The sequence below is a fragment of the Molothrus aeneus genome, chromosome 1, assembly GCF_037042795.1.
Source record: "Molothrus aeneus isolate 106 chromosome 1, BPBGC_Maene_1.0, whole genome shotgun sequence".
Taxonomy (NCBI): Eukaryota; Metazoa; Chordata; class Aves; order Passeriformes; family Icteridae; genus Molothrus; species Molothrus aeneus.
The window spans coordinates 139,145,679-139,172,029 of record NC_089646.1 but is presented as its reverse complement, the minus strand read 5'-3'; the positions used below and the strand labels follow the sequence as shown (position 1 = coordinate 139,172,029).

General features: G+C 33.9%; 1 protein-coding gene across 1 annotated transcript in view; it reads right to left on the bottom strand.

Moving 5' to 3' along the window:
* The window catches only part of CSMD3 (CUB and Sushi multiple domains 3), a 597,171-nt gene that overhangs the window by 176,408 nt on the left and 394,412 nt on the right, over positions 1-26,351 (bottom strand). The window contains exons 25-28 of the mRNA XM_066565891.1: positions 25,051-25,242; positions 24,179-24,305; positions 23,285-23,487; positions 5,974-6,165 (exon numbers count right to left, since the gene is read on the bottom strand). Of these exons, the coding sequence (XP_066421988.1) occupies positions 5,974-6,165; positions 23,285-23,487; positions 24,179-24,305; positions 25,051-25,242 (714 nt within the window). The remainder of the gene's footprint in view (positions 1-5,973; positions 6,166-23,284; positions 23,488-24,178; positions 24,306-25,050; positions 25,243-26,351) is intronic.

The window sequence follows — 26,351 nt, the reverse complement described above, 5'->3', positions numbered from 1 at the left end:
AATCTTTTAAAGAATCATATAGATCATTGAGTGCAACCACAAACCTAACATGGCCAAGTCCATCACCAAACCATGTCCACATCTACATGTGTTTTAAATACCTCCAGGGTCAGGGACTAAGCCATTTCCCTGGTCAGCCTGTACCAATGCTTGGTAACCCTGGTGATGAAGAAATCTGTCTTTATAGCCAACCTAAACCTCCCATTGTGCAAATTGAGGCCATTTCCTCTCATCCTGTCATTTGTTACTTGGGTGAAGAAATGAACAACACCCTCAATACAACTACATTTCAGGTGTTTGCAGAAAGCAAGAATGTTTTCCCTGAGCCTCCTTTCCCCTAGGCTATACACTGTCAGCTTCCTCAGGTGATCTTCATAATGCTGTTATCTGGACCCTTCACCAGCTTTGTTGCCCTTCTCTGGACTCACTCTATTACCTCAATATCACCAGCACCGAGTACATGAGGATGATTGCTGCCCTGATCATGCTGGCCATACCTTGCTGATACAAGCCAGGATACCACTGGGTTTCTTGTGGGCCTCTGGGCACACACTGGCTCATGTTTGGCCACCTGTCAACCAATGCTCCCAGGTCCTTTTCCAATGGGCAGCTTCCCAGCCATTGATCCCCCAAGCCTGGAGTGCTACATGGTGTAGTGCAGGACTCATCACTTCACCTTTTTGAAACTTGTAGCAGTGGCCTTGGCCCATTGATCCAGCCTCTCCAGATCCTGCTGCAGAGCATTCCTACCCTCCGGCAGATCAACACTCCCGCACAACTTAGTGACGCCAGAAAACTGAGAGTGCGCTCAGTTGCCTCATCCAGATCATCAATAAAGAGATTAAACAGGACTGGCCCCAGTGCTGAGACCTGGGGAACACCACAGGTGACTGGCCACCAGCTGGATGTCACTCCATCCACCCTGACTCTCTAGGCCCAGCCATCCAGTCAGTAGCTACCCAATGAAGAGTCCAGTGAACCTGTCCAATGAATAGCCAGTTTCTCTGTGAGAATGATGCTGGAAAAAGTGTCAAACATTTACCAAATGCTGAATAGTTAACACCCCCTGAGCAGGTGTCCTTGTCATACAAGGAGATCAGGATGCTCATTCAAAAACTACCTTTCATAAACCAATGCTCTCTGGGCCTGATCCTCTGGTTGTTCTGTATATGCTGTGTGATTGCACTCAAGAGGATTTGTACAGATAAAGATGATATGTAAAGGTATAATTAAACCTTCTGGGAAATATAGAGAATATTTCCTAATATCATGAGAAATACTGCTTCCTGCTCTGGGGCATCCAACACAAGAAAGACATCGACCCTTTGGAGAGAGTCCAGAGGAGGGATGATCAGGGAGATGGAAGACCTCTCCTACAAAAACTACCTGGGATTGCTCTGCCTGGAGAAGACAAGGCTCCAGGAGAATTTATGGTGCCTTTCAGTGCTTAAAGAGGGCCTACAAGAGGGCTGGAGGGGGATTTTTCACAAGGCCATTCAGTAGCAGGACAAGGGGAAAGTGTTTTAAACTTAAATGGAGGTTTAGATCAGATTTTAGGAGGAAATTCTTTACTGGAAGGGTGATGAGGCTTGGAGCGGGCTGTCCATGGAATTTTTGGATGCCTATCCCTGGAACTGTTCAAGATAAGGCTGGATGGGGCTTTGAGTAATTTGGTCTAATGGAAAGTGTCCCTGACACAGCAGGAGGTTGGGAATTAGGCGGTCTAACCCAAACCACTCTGTGAATCTATGATTCTATTAATTAAATCACAGGTCATTTATGAATTCAAGTAGAATATTTAAGTAGATTAACATATCCACAGTCACAGTATATATGAGTATAGTCTTTCTACATATTACCTATCTGTTTACATTAAAAGGGAGTAACAAATAGCAAAATTAACTCAAAACAAAACAAAACACCAAAAAATTTAGAATCTTCGTTTACATTTTGGTATTAAAATTGGTGATGAATCCTAAAATCATCACTTTGTGTAAAAACAGAAGTGGAAACAACAGACACTAAGACGGCTTTAGGAACACAATAATATCACAAATTAATAGTACCAGCAAATGAATAAAATATATATTCCAGACCTAGCACCATTTGTTTTAATTTTTTTGACAACTGCCAAATACAATTTTTTATCACAATAACATTTTCCCAGATGTTTCAGTTGATAGGTAAAGTTCCATTAGCTACAAGGGAACAGATGGGAGAAAATTCATTTAGTGTGAAACATTTACTTATTTTTACAATAAAGATAATAATTGCAAATTTTCTATCCTCAAAAAGTTAAAATTTTTATTGTTTCTAATTAAAAGCATATGTCATTGAATGTTCCTTTGTCACAATTTCAGAATGAGCAAAATTAAATTATTATAAAACAATACATATTCATTAATTGTAAAATAGTTCAGTGTAACTTTCTGTAACCTTGTTGAAGTAAAAGGTCCTGTAAAAAAGGAACTGTGAGGTTGTATGGAATGTAAAGGCTGCTCATGAGCTGGAACTAATGTTCTTCAGTATAATCCTGTACATTCCTCTTTTTCATGTACTTTAATGGTTTAGGTTGCACTCTCTGCATATCCTAGGAATGAAAATGTGAAGAATACCAAAGAGGAGATTTAGGTTATTCACTGTAACCAGGCTTCACTGAAATGACCACTAAACTGTATGAGTCTGATGATATTTTTGAAGTATTCTGAATTGGCATATAATGATACAAGGAAGTAAAATGCTATGTCCTTGTTCCAGAATAAATTATGCCAATGTCTGCATTCATGCTACTTTCCTGTGCTCTTGATTTAGTTTAGTTCCCTGTTAGTTCATTGATAGAATATTTTCATATGAGTAACTTCTTTCTTATATACCTATTCTTTCTTTACACACATCAGCAGTTACCTTTGCTGTTTACAGTGTTTCCATTTAATTCTTCCCAAGGTCTGTTGATAATCAAAAAGAGAATAAATGGAAAGTGCACTAAGCTAGACAGACAGACACAATATATTTTATTTCAAGTCATGCCATTAACAGCAGTAAAAGATAATAATAAAAAACATAATCTTCAACTTTGCAAAATATCTCCCAGATAAAATTTTCTTCCAATAGAATGGTTTCAGATTATTTTAATTGTCAGTTCACAACATAGTGAGTTGAGAATGTTAACATAATCTAGTGAAAAATGTTATTAGATTATATTTCCTTTTCCAGTTTACTATCTTCTCTAAACTTAGCCACAGACTTCTCTCTCTGTGCATTTTAATTAAATTCTTATGTGTTTCAGAATCCATAATTTTCTGAATTTAATGTGTAGAAAATTATTATTGCCATAACCTTAATTTTAACTGAGGACAGACAAGCCCTGAAAACAAAGTTTAAAGGAAATCTTTTACAGTATTGGACATAAGAGGTGAGACTGAACAAATATAACAGCTCACCTAGAAAGAAAGGCAAATGTCAAAACACTATGAAAAATATATAATTTTTATGTGTTATGCAGAAAAAACTAGAAGTAGGTTATGTGAACCTGTCTTTATAAACCTCTGTGTAGACACAGTGGTAAGCGAGCACTGAGCCTTACTGTCTCTGTGATGATCTCAGCATTCATTATTTCCATATAAGGAAATATAGGTTGGGGTGGTTTTTATTTACAATCTATTTATTTTCTCTAGGAGGCAACAAAATCTTATTCCACAGCTTTACAGCTTTCTGGCTTTTATTTATTTATTTAATTACTTCTTAAGAAATGAAACAGAATGCATGGCTTCATTTACTTTTTCTTTCCTAAAAAAAAAAAAAAAAACCCAACATATTAAATAAAGAATCATTGCATTATTTGATTTTGAATGGAAAGTACCATTGGAATTAGGTGTTTACAATAAAACCTTTTTATAGATATAAATACGAAAAACAAGACCTTGCCTGAAACGAAACAGTAGAAACAAACAAAATCGAGCCACAAAGAAAAAAAATATTGACCTTTGAACTTCTGAAGAAAGTCTGAAACCTTGGGAGATAGTTTATAGTTCCCCTATATGTATAGTTAACCTGAATCCTAAAATCTGTTTTTGCATACCAGAATTTTTAATGTAATCTCTGAGAAAAATAAGCAAATACAGTCACTTAAGATTCTGGTATATATGCAGGATTGGATCCAGAAAATCTTTGGAATGGAAAACATGGGGCTATTTTTTGCAGCACAGACACAAACCAAAGAACTGTCTTTTGGCAGAAACATGCTCTCAAATTTATAGCTTCTCAGAATACCTTTAGTGTAGAAGAATTTTTAATTACTATCTTTCATTCAAATACATGAATCATTATTTAATTCTTTGTTATTTTCCCATTGCTAGTACCTTTGAAAGGAAGATGTTCTTAAAATTTTGCGAGGCAAGACTAAAGGAATTAAAAAAAACAAGGCACTCCTACAGGTAAGAATAATTTAAAAGTACATTTCCCTAGTTTTGAACATTAATAATTAAGAGGTTTGAAAAGACACTTTGGTGTGTAAAGAACCAGTAAAATAGATCTAGAACATGGTACAACTGTACATCTTCAGATTTATTCTTGCCTCTTATTCTTTCATCAAAATTATGTTTGTTTTTTTCTAAAACTGATGAACAATGATGTTGAAGTTATGTGTGGGGTAAGTATTGCACAGTTTGGATTTACAGGGGTGGAAAGAACATTAATGAATATATTACAAGTTATGAGAAACAAAATCAATGAACTTCAGGGTGTACTGAGCTACAACACAGTTTTGAAATCACTTAGCTCCAAGACAAGGTTTGCACACTCTAGTCTATTAGCAGTTCATATTCTCCAAGAATGTATCATTATAGGAAATCAATGGAGAATAACATCATGCTTGACATTTAGACAAATAAATCATCATAATAAGCATTCTTATTACATACCTACTCTGTGTACAGTAGGTGTTTTGCATGAAGTGTGGAACTTACCAGTATTAATTAAATGGATGCTTGCAGCTAAAATCAAGTGTATGCATATTTAATATGTGCTACAGACAGAATGTCAGTTGAGCACGTACACCTACATTTAGACTATTTTGTAATATCATCAACTCACTATTGATAGTGATTAAAACTGCTAGTACTGCTTTATAATAGGGTAATTATTTTTCAGTTAAGATAAATATTTTAAAAACAGCAATAAGGCCAGCATGATAGAAAAATATTTTAACGTTACGGCCTAGAGCCCTAGAATTCCTTTTACTTGCTCACTTAGATATCTACAGATGGTCAGTTACCATTACTATATAATGCATATTTTCACATCTAAGAATTACAAGAGATGAGCAATAAAATGCTTCTTTACTGCAGTCTTCCAGAAAATAGTCTAGATAGTTCTTGTCTTCAAGCCCATAAACTCATGTGACACAGGAAGGCATAGTAAGGAGAGTAAGAGCAGAGAAAATACCACTTTAACACATTAAGTAGAATAGCCAAGACACCAAGTCAGTACTGTAGTGTTTGCAAACACCTGTCTGCAGATATGCATGAACAAGGTAGACAGTGTGCATACAGAGGATATGCAAATAGAATGCAGATTTTATTTGTAACAGCTAAGGTCAAGATAAGTTTATTAAATGAAAGAGAGTGTTTGAAAGCTTTACAGAGCTCCTTGCAGTTGTAATCTCTGGCGAATTCCTCCCTGCAATGTTTGTCCAAGAATACACTACCAAGCATAATAGTCACTGACATGACTGGTTTTCTCTGTCCCAGATCATCAAATTATAAATGAGATGGCCCTGAGAGGGAGAGCATGAGAACTATTATACTAACAACTACAGAGGAAAGGTTTTGGTTATGACTATCAGAGGTTGATGTTAAATCATTTTTAAGATGTGCACTACATGTATTTTCTTTAAACAAGTTCCTAGAACAGTGTAATTCATTACATAAAGGTTTCTATTTTTAGGAAAGCATTATTTAATTTTTTTCTGCATACCTATACAGACTGGTGGGTTTGGCTGCCAGAAGTACCGGTTTTCTACCTGAATGCAGGTTATTCTCTCATCTCCTTGAAGCTCATAGCCAGGGTCACACTGAAAAATGACAGTGTCTCCAGGTTCTCTTCCATCACCATTTCTAGTTCCATTCATGGGGACACCAGGATCACGACAGGCAGTTGCTACAGAACCTAGCAACACAGTGAAAAATATATAAATACATTTTGGAAAAAAAAAATCCATTTTGTTGCATTTTTCTAATCAGGAAGCTCTGCAAATTCAAAATTTTCTTAATCATTTTAAAAATGTTGAGAAATCATCCAACAATCTGCTGATTTTATACCATTATTTTTTTCTATCTCTTTTAGTTATTAGAAGTGCCTAATTTTTCTTTTAGTTATTTTTTAATTTTATGAAGCACTGCAGTACGCAAAAAGGAAAGGAAGAGATTTCCTATTACCCTGGACATTTAGTACTTTTAACTTAGAGCAATTTTTAATATGAATCAAATTAAAATCAGATTAAGGTATGCTTGCATACATCTTCAATTCTCCACAACTCTATAGTTCATAAGTGTATCTATGGTGTAACATTTAGCTGTGACTTTGGAAGAGAATTTTATTGATCACTCATATCTATACCCTTGCACATGACCTATCTACAACACTAGCCTTTTGTAGTAATAATAAAGAAATCATTACAAAAAATACACATGGATTTAGTCTGTGACAATGTACAGCTATATATAATACATCAGTAGGGATTGTTATTAAGATAAAATACAATCATAATAATTACAAAAAAGTATAAAAAATTTAAAGATATTTTCCTCTTGATCAACATAATAAAATATGCTCTAAAACATGTAAGCTTAAGCAAAAAGTAAGTACATCAATATTTATTTAAGTAAATATTATTTCCTACTAACATTATGAAACAGAAACATGTTACATGTATTACAAATAAATACCAAATGTCAGACTTGCCTGTGGAACTAGTCCCACTGAGCTCAGCAACCTGTGTAACATAAACACAAAGTGGCAGTACTGAGATTTAATTCAGATGCCCTCTTTCTGGGAAGGTAATACCAGCAGACAGCAATGTATTCATCCAAAATGTGTCTGGGTTTTGTATTTACAATGTTTTTGAAGAGCAAATTTTGGTCTAAACTGTATTTCTCTTAAAAAAAACCAAACCCTCCAAGGATCTTCCTTTCTGAGATTCACTTATTAAAAATATAACTGGTGCTATACAGTTATAGCTGTATAAAAATTGGGATTTTTATTGGGGTTGTTTTTGAACATAGGAAGTATTGACTATAGGAAAAAAAAATAGGAAAAAAATAGGCCCACAAATAAATTCTCACAAAAAAATAAAGCATGAACAGAAGGGGAAAATTTTCCTTCTTAGTCCTCAAATATTAAATACATATTTCTTTTAAATGTTTCATAATAAATTAAATATAGTTATTTTTCTATGTTTTCATGTAATTTTTTAAAACTTCTGTTTTAGACACTACCATGACTCCTCTTTGTATCTTTAAATATGTTGCTGGGTTTAAACTTAGAAAAATATTACTAAAATATTAAATTACTAAATTCACTGTGTTCTGCCCACTTTAATATTATCAGCCTTGAATTTTACCATAAACAAGAAAAAAAGTTCTATGCTTTATCTAAAACATGCTATTCCAGAAGACTGGGGGCTGATTCTTACTCAGAATTTGCAATCAGTCTTGAAGGGCTAAAGAGAGAATGTTGGCATGAAACTTGTTATTGCCTGTTCATCATATTGCTCTTACTAGATTGCATCACTCTGTAAAAAAATTGGATATGGCTGAAAAAGACATGAAGGGGCCAAATAGGAATTTCTGATACAATCTCTTTGGATATTTTAATCACTTACTAATATTTATGCAAATTACTTTTATAAGATGAGATCTGTGTCCCAAACTTATCACCTTGCCCTTATTTGCCTGTATAGCAGTCATCTTGCATGCTTGCACGCTTGCTCAACCCACCTCCTGGTCTTTTGGCTTTGTAGCCAAATTGATGAAGCATGGATTGGATAAGTGGAGTTTGAAATGGATGGAAAACAGGTTGGTGTGCCAGGTTCAAAGAGTGTCCATGATCCAAAACCTAGGCAGGAGCTGTTTAGCAGCAGTGTCCCTCAGGGGTGGTTGTTGACTTCAATATTCATTAAAGATGAGGACAATGAGACAAAGTTAGCTTTTGGCAAGTTTACAGACACTGGCTGATCAGTGCAGGGATGCCATTTAATGAGGTCTCAGTAGGCTGGAGAAAAAGGCTGAGACAAACTTCAGGAGGTTCTAAAAGGGAAATTCATCTGGGACAAATGAATCCCAAGAAAGAATTCACCAGAAAGCAGCTTTATGAAAAAGGAATAGAGAAGACAAAAGCTCTTCTAGGAAGCATGTGTGCAGCAAAAGTACAAAGACAGCAATCAGAAGATGCAAAAAACAAAACTCCAGATGTATAAAGGAAAATACTGTTTCACTTCAAGTGTGCTCAAACTTTTTCTTTTTTTTTTTTTTTACAGAGGGATTGTTATCTGTTTGACTGTTTTGTGTGAACAGACAATTGGAATAGAGGTCTTCAGAGGTACTTTCCAACTTAAACTATTCCATGAGTATTTTTAAACTTTGCAAATTCACAATAAATACACACAGATCTAATTTAAAACTAAACCCACTGCTTTAAGAGTGTTTTTTGCATTAGAACACCAGAAGGCAAAAGAGAGCTTCTCTGCTCCCACTATGTCATCATCTGAGTTTTAGAATTTTAAGTAGATGATTTCTAGAAGTCTAATTCTCATTGTTTTCTGAGTTTGTTCAGCATTTTGAAAGGCTCTATTAAAAGTATGAAATCTGAAGGGTTTATGAACTGGTTTGACAGACCAGGTGAGCTTCTCAACAGGCTGATAAAAAATTTATTCTGAATGAACAGGATGCAAGAAAGGAAAAGAATGCAGCATGCCATTAAAAGTACTGAATATACTTTGATTTATCATAAATAAATAATCATTTCTTAGGCTAGATTTGCCTAAAATCTGTGGGAAATTTTGCTTCTCTCTTCTCTTTAAAGCGCTACCTAAAGGAAGAGAGAAAAAAACCTTCATAATAAAGCTACTACATGATATGTGATTTATTTATTCATGTAGTTGTACGACATTATCCTAAATATCATCATCAGGATAATAAAACAGTGATGAGTTCTTAGTGAAAGCACCCTGTAGAGCTATAAAGCTACTAACTTGAAGCACTTAGTACAATTTTTCACACAGACTTTGGAGATGTGGTAGGGTAAAAATAGGAAATAGCCTTAGCCTTATTCATACTGGACAATTCAAATATATATACAAGGTTTTGAAACACATTTTTCTCTAAATGTTTAATTTTTATCTATATAAAAAACTACTTATTATTTATTTGAAAGGAAGAACTTTGTGTCTTTCACCTCCATTTGCACCTATACACCTACCTCTAAGAGCATTTTAACAACTGGAACTGAGAGATTTAGATACCAAATTTCAGCTGTTATTTTACTTTGATGGTAATTTTAAATGGTGGTAAATGTTTATGCATGTAAATTATGGTCGAATTTCATATATATATATATATATATATACACACACACACACACACACACACACATATATATATATGAAATTCGACCATAATTCATGGTATGTATATGACTAAATACATACATATACATATATATATGTGTGTGTGTATATATATATATTTATATATATATATACACATACATATGCATATACATGCTGGTTTGTTTACTTGATTTTCTTGCATGTCACCATACTTTGTCATGGAAATACGTGAGCATTACAGATTTCCTAAAAATGAGCGTTTCCCTCCTTTTCTTTTTTTTTTTCCTCTCTAATTCATTTTTAAGGAGCATAAACAAAGAAAAGGTATCCAGAGTTCTACAACTACAGGGAGATTGGAACATAAATAAATTATTCCTTCATGGTATTTCTGAACACCACATATCTTTCTTTGTAAGCACATGTCTAAATCAACTTGCTTAATTAGGAGTGGGATTAATTTAATTTAATCTTGGCCATGCAAAAGTTAGGCGTCATATTAATAAGCTTGTTCCCCAAATTCTCTCTACAATCAGTATCACTAGGGAGAAACTTTCACTTAAGATTGACACTTAATGTTCTCATCCACTGGAACAGAAGGAAATACATTTTTTTTTTCAATGGAGACAGAAATGATGTATTAATAATTTATATTAAATGTATAGTCTCTATTTTAATATTAAATCTGTTGGTAAATTCCATTTTTACTTGCTTATTGTCATATATTTACCTCAAAGAGGAGGTGGATTTTTTTTTAATAAATAAATTTGTCAGAAGAAGAATCCTCAAACACATAAATATCTTTTTTTTGAGGGAAAAATTAAAAAATAGCTATGCAAGAAGGAGACTGGAGAAAGAATATCTCGATACTGTTTGCAATTATAGGAGTAATGCATTTCTGGAGAGTTAACATATATTCCCCATATATTCAAACTGAATTTCTTAATCACAGCTTTCTGCCATGTCTGCTGTAGCCGTAAGGGTTTTTTCATGTGCCTGACTCTAGCCCATCATTACTACTGTTAAAAGCTGTCTATGTTTACAGGTTTTTTATTTCAGAGAGGCTATCTGTGTGTTCTGCCCTCCATTTTCAACTCTTTTTGCCTCTTTAATCTGTTTATTTTTTTAATATTTCTTTTCATTACCTATCTTCAGCCTAATTTTTTCTCTCTTTAATGTGTCAATATTGTTTATGAACTGTATATTCCAGTACAAGAAGTGGGATTTTTTTTCCTGTTATATATTCCGGGACCTCAATCACTGAAGTGATCACATCATTCCCCATGAAAATTTGTGGAGTAAGCAAAAATTCTGGGAATAATGCCTTTATATATGCCTGATTACCTGCAATGCAAGCTTGAGAGCTTTCTGCAAAATAAAGAGTGGTCTATCACAGTTGCTCATAAGTTCATGTATAAGCGCTAAAGTTCTTTGTGATGTATTAGAGTTGATAAATTAAGAAAAGAATGCCTCATGCTTTATTCTATTACAGTAATTGGAAACTCAGAGTAGGAAATATTGTCTTGAATAACTAGCAAGCTGTGATTTGTGAATGTAATCCATTAAATTCCTATAAAAATATTTTTATGGGAAATGGACAAAACTCAGATATGTCTATTACCTAATATATGCAGCATAACAGGTGAAAGAGTGACTCTGTGTGTAGCACAAACCTGTGAGTGATCATCTGAGAGCTTTTTTTCTCTAATGAAGAGAGAAAAATGCAGAAACCTATTTTATTTTTTCTCTTAGCACTGCTAGTTCAGAGTAATCACATGCAATCAGTCAAACAATTTGGGCTAGAGAAAGAATTAAGTGACAATTCTTGATCACAAATTCCAGGATGGAATGCAGCTCATGCTCAAACTGTTCAGTGGGTGAGAGATTAGTGAACATATTAGATACACAGAGCTTTTGTGTCTCTCTACATGGTCAGAGTGACAGAAAGTGTTTCAACACAATTATTATACACTTCTGAGCTGAGTGTGTTTGTAAAATAAAACTCCAGATTGTGTTTTGGTTTGCAGTGGGGCATGATTTTGGAGCAGATGAGTTGTTTTCATTCGGATGATGCTAAATTTGAAGACACACTACTGAACTATGCTAGAACGACTCTGAATTAAGAATATCTCTAAACAGTGTTGCCAGCAGTGTCTCATTAACAGCTGTTTCAATCAATGTATCAGCTCCTCTTAGTTCCTCTGTGTGATATGCTAACACAGAAATAACTGAAGGACCCACAAGTGAGACTTAATACCTCAGATAGCTATATAACCATATTTTCTAATTTAGACTTTGAATATGAGATCACCAATCCTCCAGAAAACAAATGCCATTGCACAGGCAGAAGTATTTACTCTGGAAAGTTGTTTATCTTACACAGTTCCTGCTAGGTGACTTGAATAAAGTGGGGCAGAATCTTGTCTAGAATCTTGGCAGCCAAGCCATGCAAAAAATTAATTTCCCTTCCACCCAAAACTTGTTTGAATTTTTCCTAAGAGCATTCATATAAACAGATTCTTATGTTTTGAGCAGTAGAGATGAGGGAGATGATCCTAAATCATCTCTTTATGAGCTGTACAATACTGTGCAAATGCTCCTACAGAGCCACAGAAACCATTAAACCAGCATTCAATCATACCCAGAAAAGATGTAAACACAGATCTTTCTACAAGTGTCCTTTATGTGGGGTATAAAAAAGTTTTGATACATCTTTTCAATAATAAGGAAAAAATATATTTAACCTATAAATCAGATCATTAAATATTTTAAATTGATTATTCCTTCTTCAAAAGCCATAAGTTACTACCAGGTTCAAAAAGTTTCTGATAGTTGATAGCCCAGGCAATTTAACAGGTGACTGAAAAGTAAAGCTCTAATTTCATGGAAGAAAGATACCTTGAAACATAGCATTAAAAGTTGGACAAGGTTGTAAGAGACTCCACTGATGCTGGAAACAATATAATAAATGTCTTGAGATTTCTTGATGTTAACAGTGATTTCTAAATTTGATGTCATCATGCATGCCAAGTCAAATATAATTAAAGAGTCTGAATCACAAAGCTGAAGAAATAAGGAAAAAATTTTTTTTTTTTTTTTTCCCTCCTTTATTTTTTTTCTTTCCCCAGAGCCCACAGTCATGTCAGCAGCTTCAAGCCTTCCAAATTTCAGGGCCATCATAACACAAATCATGTTTAAAATATTATAAACTTATTTAAACCAACTCTTCCAAACTCCTATCACTTTAAATAAAGGCTTTGTAGTATTGCTGGTCTATCAAACATGCATGAGCCTGAACCAAACCTGACTGCACCTTCAAAATTCAATCTGTCTCAGGACCCACATAATACCTTTACCCAAATGGACACTGCAGTCTCCCTGAATCTCCAAAGCTGCTTGAGAACCAGGTAAGCCTGGTATTTGCTATTTTAAATCCAACCTTCTATATAAACTTTCCTGAAAAAGAAAGAACAAATTACCTAAAGCATTTCCATGGTCTTCTACCAACAGAAGCACTGCTGACAGCATTTCTTTAATCTATTTTTAACTCTCCTTTCTGCTGTAGATCTAACAGATATTTAGAAGCATGGTCATTGTAATTCTTAAGTAAATTCTAACCACAGACTCCATTTGTTGATTTTGCATGACTTCATGGATTCTATCTAAGTTTGTCAGTTATTGTTTGAAGATTAAAATGGGAAAATATTAGGAATAAATCAAAGAATCAGAATTTCATTTTGGACAGCACATCCCTTCAATGAAGAAGTTTAACATCTTGCATAACCAGGTTTTCTAGGTTGTATAGGCAGGTCTCTGTGCTAAGGAAACTTGCCCATCCAACCATCCTGGACTAACTCTGGCAGTCACACTTGCACAACCAAAGCTTGGGCTAAGGCTCCTTCATAGCCACACACTCCACACTCACGGTCAGAACAAGTTTCCTCACCAGTTTGACCCCATCTCAGACATCAACCGAACTTTTTTTAAAACTCTTGTTTACACTTTAACCTGGTAGAGTCTCTTTTTTGGGGGGTGGGTGGGGATGGTAAATGGGGGGAAAAGGCAACAGCAGACATAAAGATTTTTCTTAAGGGTCTTTATCTGATTTTACTATCAGATAGGATTAGAGATAGGTTATCAGAAAGGATAGGTTATGGATTGTACTACTAGATTGCAACTACATTGTAGTTCTTAGGGAGATAAATGACATTGGTTTAAAGAGATAGTTTTGCTTTTTCTTATTGTTTTTGTTTTGTCAATTATTCGAGTTGTTAAAACCATCCAAAGCACTACACTTCTCTAAGCATGTCTAATTGGAAACCTTAAGAGTTATTTTATCTCCAGTTCATAAGTAATAATCTTTTTTTCCAAAAATATGAACTCTCCAGTTTGGATGAGGTATTATTTCTTAAGTATTTGCTCAGAGCTTTGGCAATGAGTATGAAACTCAGGCCCAAATAAAGAAATTGACATATGGCTTCAGATAATTTCTGAAACTCAATAGAAAATGGATACTGTGACAATATCTAATCATGCTGGCAATGCATTCCAGCTGGAAAGGAGGGTTTTGAAAAATCTTAATTTAATTTAGATTGCATGTTTAGGGCTTGGAGTTTTTTGGAATGTTTTGGTTCTTTTAAGATTTTTATCCTCTATCAGACCGTATTTTCCTTTATGTATACATGTGAACACAGTGAGATAGAAATAGCTTCTCAAAAAGCAGAAATTATGAGAACCTTGAACTACACACAAGGGCTGCTCATGCAGTGAAAAATCTTACTAATGGTAATTCAGTTCTTAATAACATTTCTATCAAAAAGATTATTCAGATGATTTGAGCCAAAATGTATGAGTTTCATTTGGTGGTCTGCACAATAGCGTGCAACCTGCTTTGTTGCAACTGTTAAGGATATGGTTGTACAACAGAGAACAGCACTTCTGGTTTGCCTTGTCCTTTAACTGAAATCTGAAGAGAGGGGGAGATTGTTCCTATGTTAAAAGTTAATTTTTTTATTTTGCCTTTTAGTTACACAAATTGTATATTTGCATTATAGATTTATAGTTTCAAAACACTGAGAATATTTTGATAGTTCCTAAAGATATGGCCAAATCTTTAATCTGTCTGAATTTTTTACTTTTGTCAAAATTTTCCAATAATTCTTTTTATTTGTTTGCTTGGTTGGGTTGGGGGGGTGGGGAGGATAATTGATAAGTTTGAAATTGATGCAGAATTTGCCTCATCATTTGGTAATATTCTGTCCATACACTTGAATGTAATTACCCTGTTCTTTGCAAAGGCAATAATTTTTTCTGTTGAAAGAAGTATTATACTATAGTCACTTGAAAAATTTAAAGAACACTGTCAAAGAATGACTTCTGTTTTCTTTAGCATTATAAACATTACATTTTATCAAAACAACAATGGAATATTAATAAGAATAAAGACTCTATATTTATATACTTAGCAAGATTTTAAAATTCATCTCTGCAAATGAATTGTATCTCAGACTGCATGTCTGAATATGTCCAGCTTGTAATTGAAGACATCAGCCCACAAATAATTTTTTCCACATTCATACACATAGGACCAAAAGACAAGCAAGATCAGCCAAGAGTCTTTTCTCTATCTGTCAATTATGAGATCAGGCAGATTACTGGAATGCTGTTAAGAAAAAATATAATTTCCCTGACAAAAAAATAGCAGCAAAAATCTCTCTCTTTTATATTACTATGTTACAAAATGGGTATCCCTGGGCAGAAATGGGGTAAGAGAGAAAGAAGGAACAGACAATAAGCTGACAAACTTGAAGTCAACTCCATTGCAGTGGGGTGTTTGTGCTACACTGATGGTTGAGCTTCATGATCTTAGAAGTCTTTTCCAACATTAATGATTGATATATATATATATATGTATATATGTATACATACACATTTCTGTGATGTTCAGTTAATTACAAGCTTGGAATAAAACCTCCAAAACACTTTCCTTTCCTTTGGTATGGATTGTATACAACAGAATATGCACTTCTCACACTCATTGACTTAAAAAGGAGAGATGGTCAAATGAGAAGAGATTAAGACCTTGGAGAAACAAAAGATAAGTCTCAAAATAGTTGTCCCTCCTGTACATTTGTGAACTCTACTGTAATCTGAATGTAGAAAAAAGGTAAGAGTCCTGAAGATGTACCTGTATTTGCAGGAAAGATCCCATCACATGCATGCATGTACACGTATCAATAAAGGATGGCACACGAATGATAAACAAAGGAAACTAATGATACTGAAAATGATGAACAGAACATCTATCTCCAAAGTAACATTAACTAGAATGAATGAAAAACAAAATTGCTCAGTGACGACAGAGAGCAGAATAACTATGGCATCCAATTTATCTCCCATTGGAAAATGGCTTCCTCAGTCATGTGGTTGAATATCAATTCCACAGTTTTCTTCTGTCTTTTATATCAAATACTTAGCAAGATACCATTTTGGAGAATTCTGCAAAAACAGCTCAATATACTGTTCTCCTAGGTACAGAACTTACTGCAAGAAAATGAACTCCACATACATTTAAAGATGTGCAACCAGTCACCTGTGCGCGGTTTCGTACGTATAAATCACATAAGCCTCAAATGATGGATTCATCAGTCCCCCAGTATTTTGCTTGATGTTCTATATAAGATTGCAAATATGGACTGATGAGTAATCAATCTAGCATATGAATGCAGAGACTAATTGTCATGGTGAATTCTTCAAAAGACAAGGGGTCTGGGTTATGTTTCTTTGTATGCAGAAGACAAAACATGATAAGTCTTGGTCCCATGCAGTTTTGTCCACTTATTGGTAACAAAAGAAATACAAAGGAAGGAAAGCTTAATTGAGATTATACTCCTTATCCAATAAATGGAGTCACATAATTTTGGCCCCAAAGAGGCAAACTATATTATAAGCACAGGTTATTTGATCACCAGTCTTCTTCACCTCCTCATTCTATGATTTGATACTTTGACTAAAATCATACACTTGTGTATGTGAATATAGACCAAATTGTAACGCTTTTCTGTTGGTGTCACACCTAAATATTAGGAAATTACCTGGTACACAAAATAGCATAACCTGCATACTTTTAACAAATTTTTAGTGACTAATATGAAACAGAAAATACAATACATGGTATTAATTAAATCTTCAAAGTGTCTTAGTTGAAATAATTTCAAGGATTTGTATTATTACATAAATATTTTGATGTCTGGTGCTCTATTTTGTTCAATAGTTGACTTAGATTTCAATGAAAGAGATTGAATTAACCAAAGGAAAAAAATATAAGGAAGGTAGAGAACCTTTTCTGAAACAGAAAAGTAATTTTATTTATAATATTAAGAACCACACAAGTATAGTTTTGCACTTCCAAATTTACTTTGCTGTATACACAATTACAACTATTTGTAATGGACTTCTTCTGCAATTAAAATAACCCATTGGAACTGAAAATTTTATCCAGAAACTTAAAGCAGAGCGTTCAATTTTATTATTCTTTTACAGAAAACATAGCATCAGATTTTTCAGATTTAAAGAATAGCTTTTCCACATATAAAATTAAAATATGAAATTAAAATATTAGTCTGAGACACACAACATTTGAAATTTGGAACACTATCAGCTTGATCTCTCTGAAATGCCATGTCACAAGTCAGACAAAGTCAACTTTACGTATGTAAATTTAGGACAGGTGAGTAGACTTTCTGTTCATACAAGTCAAAAGAGTTTGGACAAACTATACTGCATGGGGTTTAAAAATCAGGAATTTCAATCTCAAATATAATTAAAAGAAGTTACTTTTATGGCGACATGGTGGAGAGAAGGATTTGTTTATTTATAATGTTAAAAATACTTATAATGTAATTATAAGTCACCAATTTCTTTTGATATTTCCTTTCAGCTTTCACTTATTAATACTATAACTCCAGGTCTCTCTAGCTACAATCATTACCAAGGCATTTTACATGGAAGCATTAACTCCTACTATTTGCCTGCATAAAATGCACATACCATCTATGCTACTGAAGCGAGAGATGACAGCTACTAAGTTATTGCCATTTACAAACTTGTGATAGGAATTAAATTTTTGTCATTGAAAGACAATACTTTTACTAATATCTGCTTCTTAAAAGAAAGGTAACAGCCAATCAAAGGAAAAAAATCTATTAAATGGTTTCTTTCTTTTTAAGCCTCTTGATGCTAAAAACAAAGCAAACCCACCCCCAAAATCAAACAAAAAAAGTCCCCAAACTAAACAAGAAAACACACACCAATACCACCTCCTACAAACCTAAAACAAATCCACTGAGCTAAATTTACAAGTGTGGACATCCACAGATATTTCCGATAGGAAAGTAGTGCTCCTGAAATCTATAAATCCAAAGGATTCTGCTCAAAGTTGAAAGATATCAGCAAACCAGAGTGTGAAAATATTTTAGATTAAAATTTCTTTCTGCTATGGAGTAGACACAAGGAAAAATAAACCCTATGTTAGTGACTTCAGAAAAATGAAAAAGTTATATCAGGAAGTGATCCCTATACCAGCAGTTGTAGGAAACAGCATTCTGAGAAAGAAACCTGTAAAATTCCCCGTATGCATGTGCAAATCACCTTCAGGGTAAATATATCAGAAGTAGAGATCTTTGTTACTGGAAAACAGAAGAAAAGAAAAAAAAAAAAAATAGAAATACAGGAAGGTGTTCACCATCAAAAGAATCTTCCTAAATATGAATGTGGCTAATAGGTCTTTCTTTGAACAAAAGAAATCCCACCAAAAAACAACAAAATAATGAAAACAACCAAAAACAATAAAAGAAAAAATAAATAAAAGAAAAAAATTGAACACAAGACATTCAGAAGACACTGTGGTTATAAATCATAAATATAGAAAGTTGACTTGCAAGCATTTAATCATCACAGTAATCAATGTAAGCAATATGATGCATTATAATTCTAGACTGGAAATTAATATTGTCAGACTTAGCCATGCAAGCAGGTATCTGCCTCAAGGGTTCTAGGCTTTTTCTATAGTATAGAGAGGCAAGTAACTCCAAAGGGCTATTCATCCAGTCTTAAAATAAGGAGGAACAGCTAGCTGCAGTTCAACAGTAAATCCAAGCATTTTAAGGCATATCCTGTCATATAAGAGATACTGCTAGAGCATCTATTTACAAAATCCTCCTAAAACTCAAAAAATATTTACAGTTTAGTTCTGCAGTGACTGACTTATAATGCTCAAACAATGCTCTATCCTGTGTGATGCTTAATTAGTCAGAAATGTGTCTGCACTCTGAGATCTGAGCAGAATGTATTCTGTAATGCTGAGTGATTCAGTAGTGCAGCTATTAGTGGTGAAATAATGGCCTACTAAAGATGAATACAGATCCTTCCTTTCTGCATGAAAGCTAAATGGCGCCTGAAATGTTAAAGTTAGCAGAGAGAAAACTTTCCTGTAATACCAGAATCAAAGGCCATTGAAATCTGTGGAAAGGATCTGATTAACTTCATTGGGATCTGATTTAATATTACACATTTCAGACATATTAAAGTGATTAAAAATATTATTTTAAACATGCACACAATTTTTATCAGCAAATGTTTTACATTTTAGTGTTCTTGCTCAACTACTTTCAGTTCTCTGTCTTTTTTCACAGCTACTACTTTCATCTTGGTAACATGAAGTGATATCAACTGATGAAAATGTTTCACTGTGCCTAATATTTTGCTCTGACCCTGAGAAATACAGCTCATGTCTCTGGCAAATACATGATTGCTCCCTTCACTTTCTCCTTCACTTGTCTTGAAGGTTAATTTTCTATTTTGTGCAGAAATTACAGTTCAAAAAAAAAAATTACTGCTGATTTAATTGGTGTTTTTCCAGTATGTACTGGGCTCCCCATGCTCTGTCTCTGTCAGCTGAGAGAAAATATACTGTAACAGGTATTTCCTGTTTGCATATTGCTTCTGGCCTGTTGTCAGCTTTTCACACTTCTTTAAGGTTAGACCTCTGGCATCTGTTCTATAGCTACATAGGTATTCACATGCCATTTAGACATGTTCCAAAATCCTCATATTTTTGTCTTACTGTTGAATCACCAGAGGTTCTTATTTTCCTTTTACAGATATATACAAAGTTTTTGAAATATTCTGCTTTATTACACATCTTTTGCTACTTTGATTTTCAGGATTTGTGGGCTCTGCTTTCTATCATGTTACTTCATTGAAGTCTCAAAGAAGACTGCAGAAACTGAAAAGCTGTAATGTTTAATTAAGAGATACTATTGTGGTAATTTGCAAAGGTCCAATACAAAAATGAAAGACATAAACACACATAAAAGAAATATTAGACCAATATTCTGCTATGCCTAGTGATGACACGAAGTTATTAATTTCTTTGTTTACATTAGATGTGTAAAAGAAGCTGTATACTTTCACTAGCCCTGGATAACTGGTGGAAAGTAGAGAAGAACAATCAGGCTGAGTTCCCTTATTTCATCTGAAATTCACCATTTTTATTTCTTCCTCTGAGAGTTATGTACAATTTTGTTAAATTTAAAAATTTATACTTGTCAACCATAAAAAAAAATCTCCAGTATTCCTTATTTCAGCATAAAATAAATAATTTCTTACCCCTCTACTCTGACCTTGTGAGACCCCAGCTGGAGTATTGCATCCAGCTTCGTGGTCCCCAGCACAGAAAGGGCATGAGCCTATTGGAGTGAGTCCAGAGGAGGCCACCAAGATGATTAGAGAGTTAAGACACCTCCCCTGTGAGGAAAGGCTGAGAGAATTGGGATTGCTCTGTTGGGAAAAGAGAAGGCTGCAGGGAGTCCTAGTTGTGGACTTCCAGTACATGAAGGAAGCCTACATGAAACACAGAGAGAGACTTTTTACCAGGGCATGGAGTGGCAGGACAAGGGTCAAACTGAAACAGAGTAGGTTTACATTACATATTAGGAAGAATTTCTTTACTATGAGCATGGTGAGGCACTGGAACAGGCTGCCCAGAGAAGTTGGGGGTGACCCATAACTGGCAGTGTTCAACAGGCCAGGCTGGATGGAGCTCAGAGAAACCTGCTCTGGGGAAAGGTGTCCCTGCCCATGGCAAGAGGGTTGGAGGGTTGGAACTGGATGGTCTTTAAGGTCCCTTCTAACCCAGACCATTCAATGATTCTGTGATTATTTTCTTACAAAAAGAGATTATGAATGTTTAACCCATCAAATAGGTCTACTATTGCAGATACAAACAACCTTTTGGGGTTTATTTCCTCCACAAAAAGGCAAGCTAAGAAAAATAAAAAAAATAGACTAATTGACATAATGGACAAGAAAAATCTCATTGTGAAACTTTTTCCCTTTGGATCCTCTAAATTTTAAAAAATTAATAATAATTTCCAGGACTTTTAAAGGATTGCTTTGGGCAGCCCTAGAAAGAAACAATTCTAATATTACCTGCTGTAATACATAATACTAATTAAATATAATTTTCTTTCTACTTTTTATATAACATTTCATCTTTAGGTTTTTCCATCTACCCTTTAATTTGGTGAAAGATGCTATCTGACCTGCCTTTTGTATCTCCAGACAAAAATTATTTTTCTGATTATATTGGATGGCTTATAGAGGAGTCAAATATAAATTATACCACATTATCAGTGGTGATAATTTTTGCTCATTAAATGACAGATGCAAAATTGTGTAAAAACAATTGATAAAATGAAACAAAAAACTGTAAGGAACTAATAGGAAGGCTTAACCCATTTTTGGAAACACATTTTTCTTTGAAGGGTAAGAACATAATAGAGAAGAAAATAAAGCATTCAAAGTCTTAAATGAGTTTGAACATAAAATATCTGTTGTCATTGAATAACATTCCTCTTGAGGTAAAAGGGCCAATAATCCAGTTAAATAGTCTTACGTCATGAACTAGCAAGAGGAAAGTAAAAGCAGATACCTCCCTTGTGTGAGCTTTCTGTTGGTTAATTACAGTGTAGCTAGAGTATAAAGACACCATCTGTTTTACTCAGACAATATTATATACTCAAAGAAAGTACATGAATACTTGGAACAAAGTTGCAAAGAATTGTCCTTCTCTTTCCTCCATCTCCTCAAATATTTTTCTTTATTGGTTAGTGAAATAATATGTCCATAGAGCAATAGTGTTATTCAGGTTGTGTAGCTATTTGCACGTTACTTTAAAATCTTTGCTTAGGGAAAAAACAAAACAAAACAAAAAACCTCTGTTATTCTACTGAGAATATACACCCAAACCGTGCCACATCAACAGTTTGAGAAGGATCACTCTGATTTTGAGAATCTGGACTAAAGACAAAGAGAAATGCTGAGGCAATAAAACTTCACAGTTTCTTTAGTGTCATTAGAACTCAACAGACTGCAACAGCATGGAGAAACAAATAAAAAGCCTATCAGATAAATTTCTAAACCCTCTTTTCACATAAATCAATGCAACTTGCATCAGGAGCTGTTTTATAACTTTACTCCCATGTACTATCCATTTTTCCTTGTAACTTCATTATTATTCTGCATCAATCTATTTTTCCACTCAGCTTTAATGACTGCCTAAATAAATCCAGTGCATAATGGTCTCCCTCTCTGGCTTCAACATTAAATATAAAAGCATGTCTGAGAACAGAAACACACATGTGAGAATCTCTCAAACAGGGTCTGGAAGAGGGGAAGGTAGTAAAATGGCAAAAATACCTTGGAGCCAAAGGATTAAAACCTCTATTCACAGCTTCAAAAATAAGCTGATGGAGCAGAAGCACTCTGTCACTACAAATAAAATATCTTTCACTTTGTACTCTCATTTACATAATTCATTCTTCCTTTAAATTACTGTATACACATACATGTATTTGTCATACACATTTTGAAAGAATAAGAGTAGGGCTAATACAAGGGCTACTACAACTATCAAGCACAGGAAGCACAATGAGGTAAACAGTGTTAACATTGAGTCTCTGTGTCAACCCATGTTAGAAATGTTGCTACCACTACACAAAATTATATTAGACTAGTCTTTGCTAATCTTGAAAAAATATATATAAATTTCACTGACCCGAGGAAAAAGAAGGTCAAAATGGACCTGGCTCAATGATTTCTTCTGTTTCAGCAATAAAATGTCTAAAGGGATTTAATAACAGTTAGGCAACTGCTTAGATTTGTCATCCTGCTGCCTGTAATAAGATGATATAGCACTAGAAGGCAAAAGGGAGAAGGACATTGCTGTTCCTGTGGAGCTCTTTCCTGTTTCATCCCATACAATCACAAAAGAAATGAAAACTCACCACAGATAGCTCTGAAAGCAGAAACTCTTACTGATTAGAAAAGGATGGAGATTTTAACATGCCTACTTCACCTCCTTTGTGAAAAATACTAATAATAGTTATAAGCATTCTTGCACTGTGCCAGCTGCCCTTGAAAACCAACTCTAGTAAAGAACATGAGATTTTATTTTTGTTTGTTTCTTTCTTTAAGATAAAAATATAGCTTTACAACAAATCTTTAAGTCTGTGCCAATTCTTTCCCTTAAAACATCAGAAATGTAGTCACTGATTTTAAGTGTTTCGAGCATGATAATTATCTGTGCGTGAATTCATCTTATAATAAATTTAATCAACTTACTTGAAAACTGTATGGCAAATCCAGATTTACTGATATAAAAATCTGTGTCAAACTGGATAGTTACTATGTTGAGTGTACTGTGAATGCCTTCAGGAATAAGGGAGCCACTAATTTCTTTGAGCAACATCTCATTCTCAGGTGGACCATCCCAAACTCGAAGAATGTCATGGGACGCCTCAGTATCAAAAGCAAGAAATTGGAGGCTGAAAAAACATAATGATTTTATTGTCAGCTTTAATATTATTCAAAAATATAACTTTAACAACAAAACTAAACAAGCAACAGAAAAAAAACAAATAAAATTTAACTCTGAAGGGTAATTTTTATAATGTTTCACACATTTATCTTTGAATGCATGACAGCCCAATACAAAAATGAATTTGAAAGAAAAAAAAACTTAGAATATTTGAATTTGTCCACCATAAAGTAATATATTACTTTAGCCATTCAAATAATCTATAAGTATCTACACAACCTTTTCAGAAGAGAGTTTTAGTTTCAGTTTTTCTAAAACAATATTATATATTACATTCCCATCAAAACTAATTAACTAAAAAGAGCTGTGAAAATGCAGGTTGTGTTGTTTTGCTGTTTTGTGGGGTTTTTTAATGTAGTCTTTCACTAAAGAGTTCTTCTGCCTCCCGCATTTCACAAAATTATAACCAATTTTAAAGCTCAGTCTTCTTTGGATAATGCTTATTAAAAATTAACAGTTTCAACCCAAACCTAAAATGTCAAAACCTGTGATCCGCATCTTTAGTTTTTCACCCATAATCCCTTTTTTTTCCTTCACTCTAGAGAGTGATTTGGTTATTATGGCTCTAAGAGTTGATTATAGTGAAAAAAAAACCCAAAAAACCTACAAGTCTAAATTTTAGGATACATTTTCAGTACCTGACAATATTTCCTGGGTCTACTTCAATCACCCACATGCAGCGCAGATTGTTGTCATAGGGAAAAGGATAGCCAGGAGACAAGATTCTTCCTGATGACTCTCCTTTAAACCGTCCTCCACATTCAGCTAATAAAAAGCATTATGGAATGATCTTAAAGCTAATCATCTGAGCAATCAATTTATACATTTACTCTTTTGTTGAACAGGTTACACAATTAAATTGGCCATATGCCATAATATTAAAAAACAACATATAAGCATTTCACCCCTTGCTTCACCTACTTACCAATCCCAATTTCCTCTAAATAAAGATGAAAAAGAAAGCTACAATAATATTTAACTCTTGTCTTCTTATCACTCTCCTATGGGGATAACTGAGCCTGTAGATAGCTGCAAAACTTATGAAGTTATAGTAATATTGTAAAGAAACAGGAACGACAAAAATACAAAATAACTTTATATCTCTTCATATCTTGTTTTATTTTATGTAATCTATTTCACATAAATATAAGAGATTTTTCTAGCTCATTGATATTTATATATAAGTAAAAAATACTAGTTTTACAATGTCTTTCTAATTAAACTTTTTATGTTGATTATTTTCTGACATTAACTAGATTTGCATGTATTAGGAATTTCCATATGCACAAATGTTTAAGAATTGCTATCTATTTTTAACCTAGAAAGGCTTAGGTGAGATACCTGTAGAGAGAACTATAATGGCCTGTGTAAATAGATCTCTACATATATCAGATTAGATCAGATCATACACATAAGATTTTACATAGATATAACAATCCTTACAATATTTTTTCTTTCTTGCATTCAAAAAAAAAGTAAAGAAGCAAAAAAAAATAGAAGAGTGTAATACCAATGCATGATGGTAAAGGATAGTCCCATGCCCTTCTTTCCCCAGTCATACACTTTAGAAGGCTACTTCCATGGAGTGTGTAACCTGGATTGCATCCATAAATTATAGTACTCCCAGCAAAATGACCTTGGTCACTAATTTTATATCCAAACTGTGGCACACCAGGGTCCTCACAATGTGACAGCTCAAAACCTGTGTGAGAAATAAAATGTATTTACAGAATCAAACAGATAAATACATTAAAGAAATTCAGATTTTCTGATTTTCAGTGGAAATCAATCATTTTCAATCTACATATAACAACATCTTTAGGATTTCTTCTCTGTTATTAAGCATTTTAAGTAGGATAACTGCCTATAAACCTTTCCCAGAGCATGACCAAGCTGTGTCATAAATTCAATTTTCCTAAGAGTTCAATTAAAGACAGAAAAAAATCATTATCAAGATCAATCAGTTTTTAAATTTTATGAAGCTAAAGGGACTGTCCACTTACTTGTCAATAGATATTTAAAGGTTCATAAACAAAACAACAGCAGATTTCTCATTATTTTGCATTGTAACAACAGCAGCACAATAGCTGCTGTGGCAGCAAAGAAAAACTATTTTTCATCAATCTCTATGCTAATTTTTTGTTCATCAGTTCGTAATGCAGGAATCAATGAAAATGATGATAGAGAGAACTCAAGCCTAACAACTTGGACATTTTTGAGACTTAAGAGACTCAAAGCAAGAAGAAAACAAAATAACAACGCATTACATGGAAACAGGGAGGTATGCTAACTTATAGGGAAAAATAAGCTGCAATTTGGGAGAAAAATTTTCTATTCCAAACCAAGTATTTTGTTATTAACTGAGAAGCAACTTGAAATCTTACTTTGTTTTTAATCAAATAGTTTTACCAATACCATGTGTCTTAGAATGTATATAGGCAAAAAAATAGAGCCTTTGTATCAGATTGCTATTCCTATACGTAGGTAATATGGGAGGAAATGAAGGGATTTTCATGTCTACTTTGTTCAACAAATCATTCACACAGTATCTGTCCATCAGGTCAACAGTTGGTAGCCCTTCACAATCTCTCCTCAGATGGTGCATTACTATTCTTTATTGAAAAAAATCTTCTTTATTTTATTTTACAGGCAAAATACTTGTAAATGGATTGTAAATATTGGATAAGACTGCTCAGGAAAAAAGGAAACAAAACAAAACAAAAGTATATAAAATGTATGTTTGTGGTTCTTCCTTCAGTTCATTTCATGTGTGACTGAACATGTCTCAGCCTCCACAACCTCTGAGCTGAA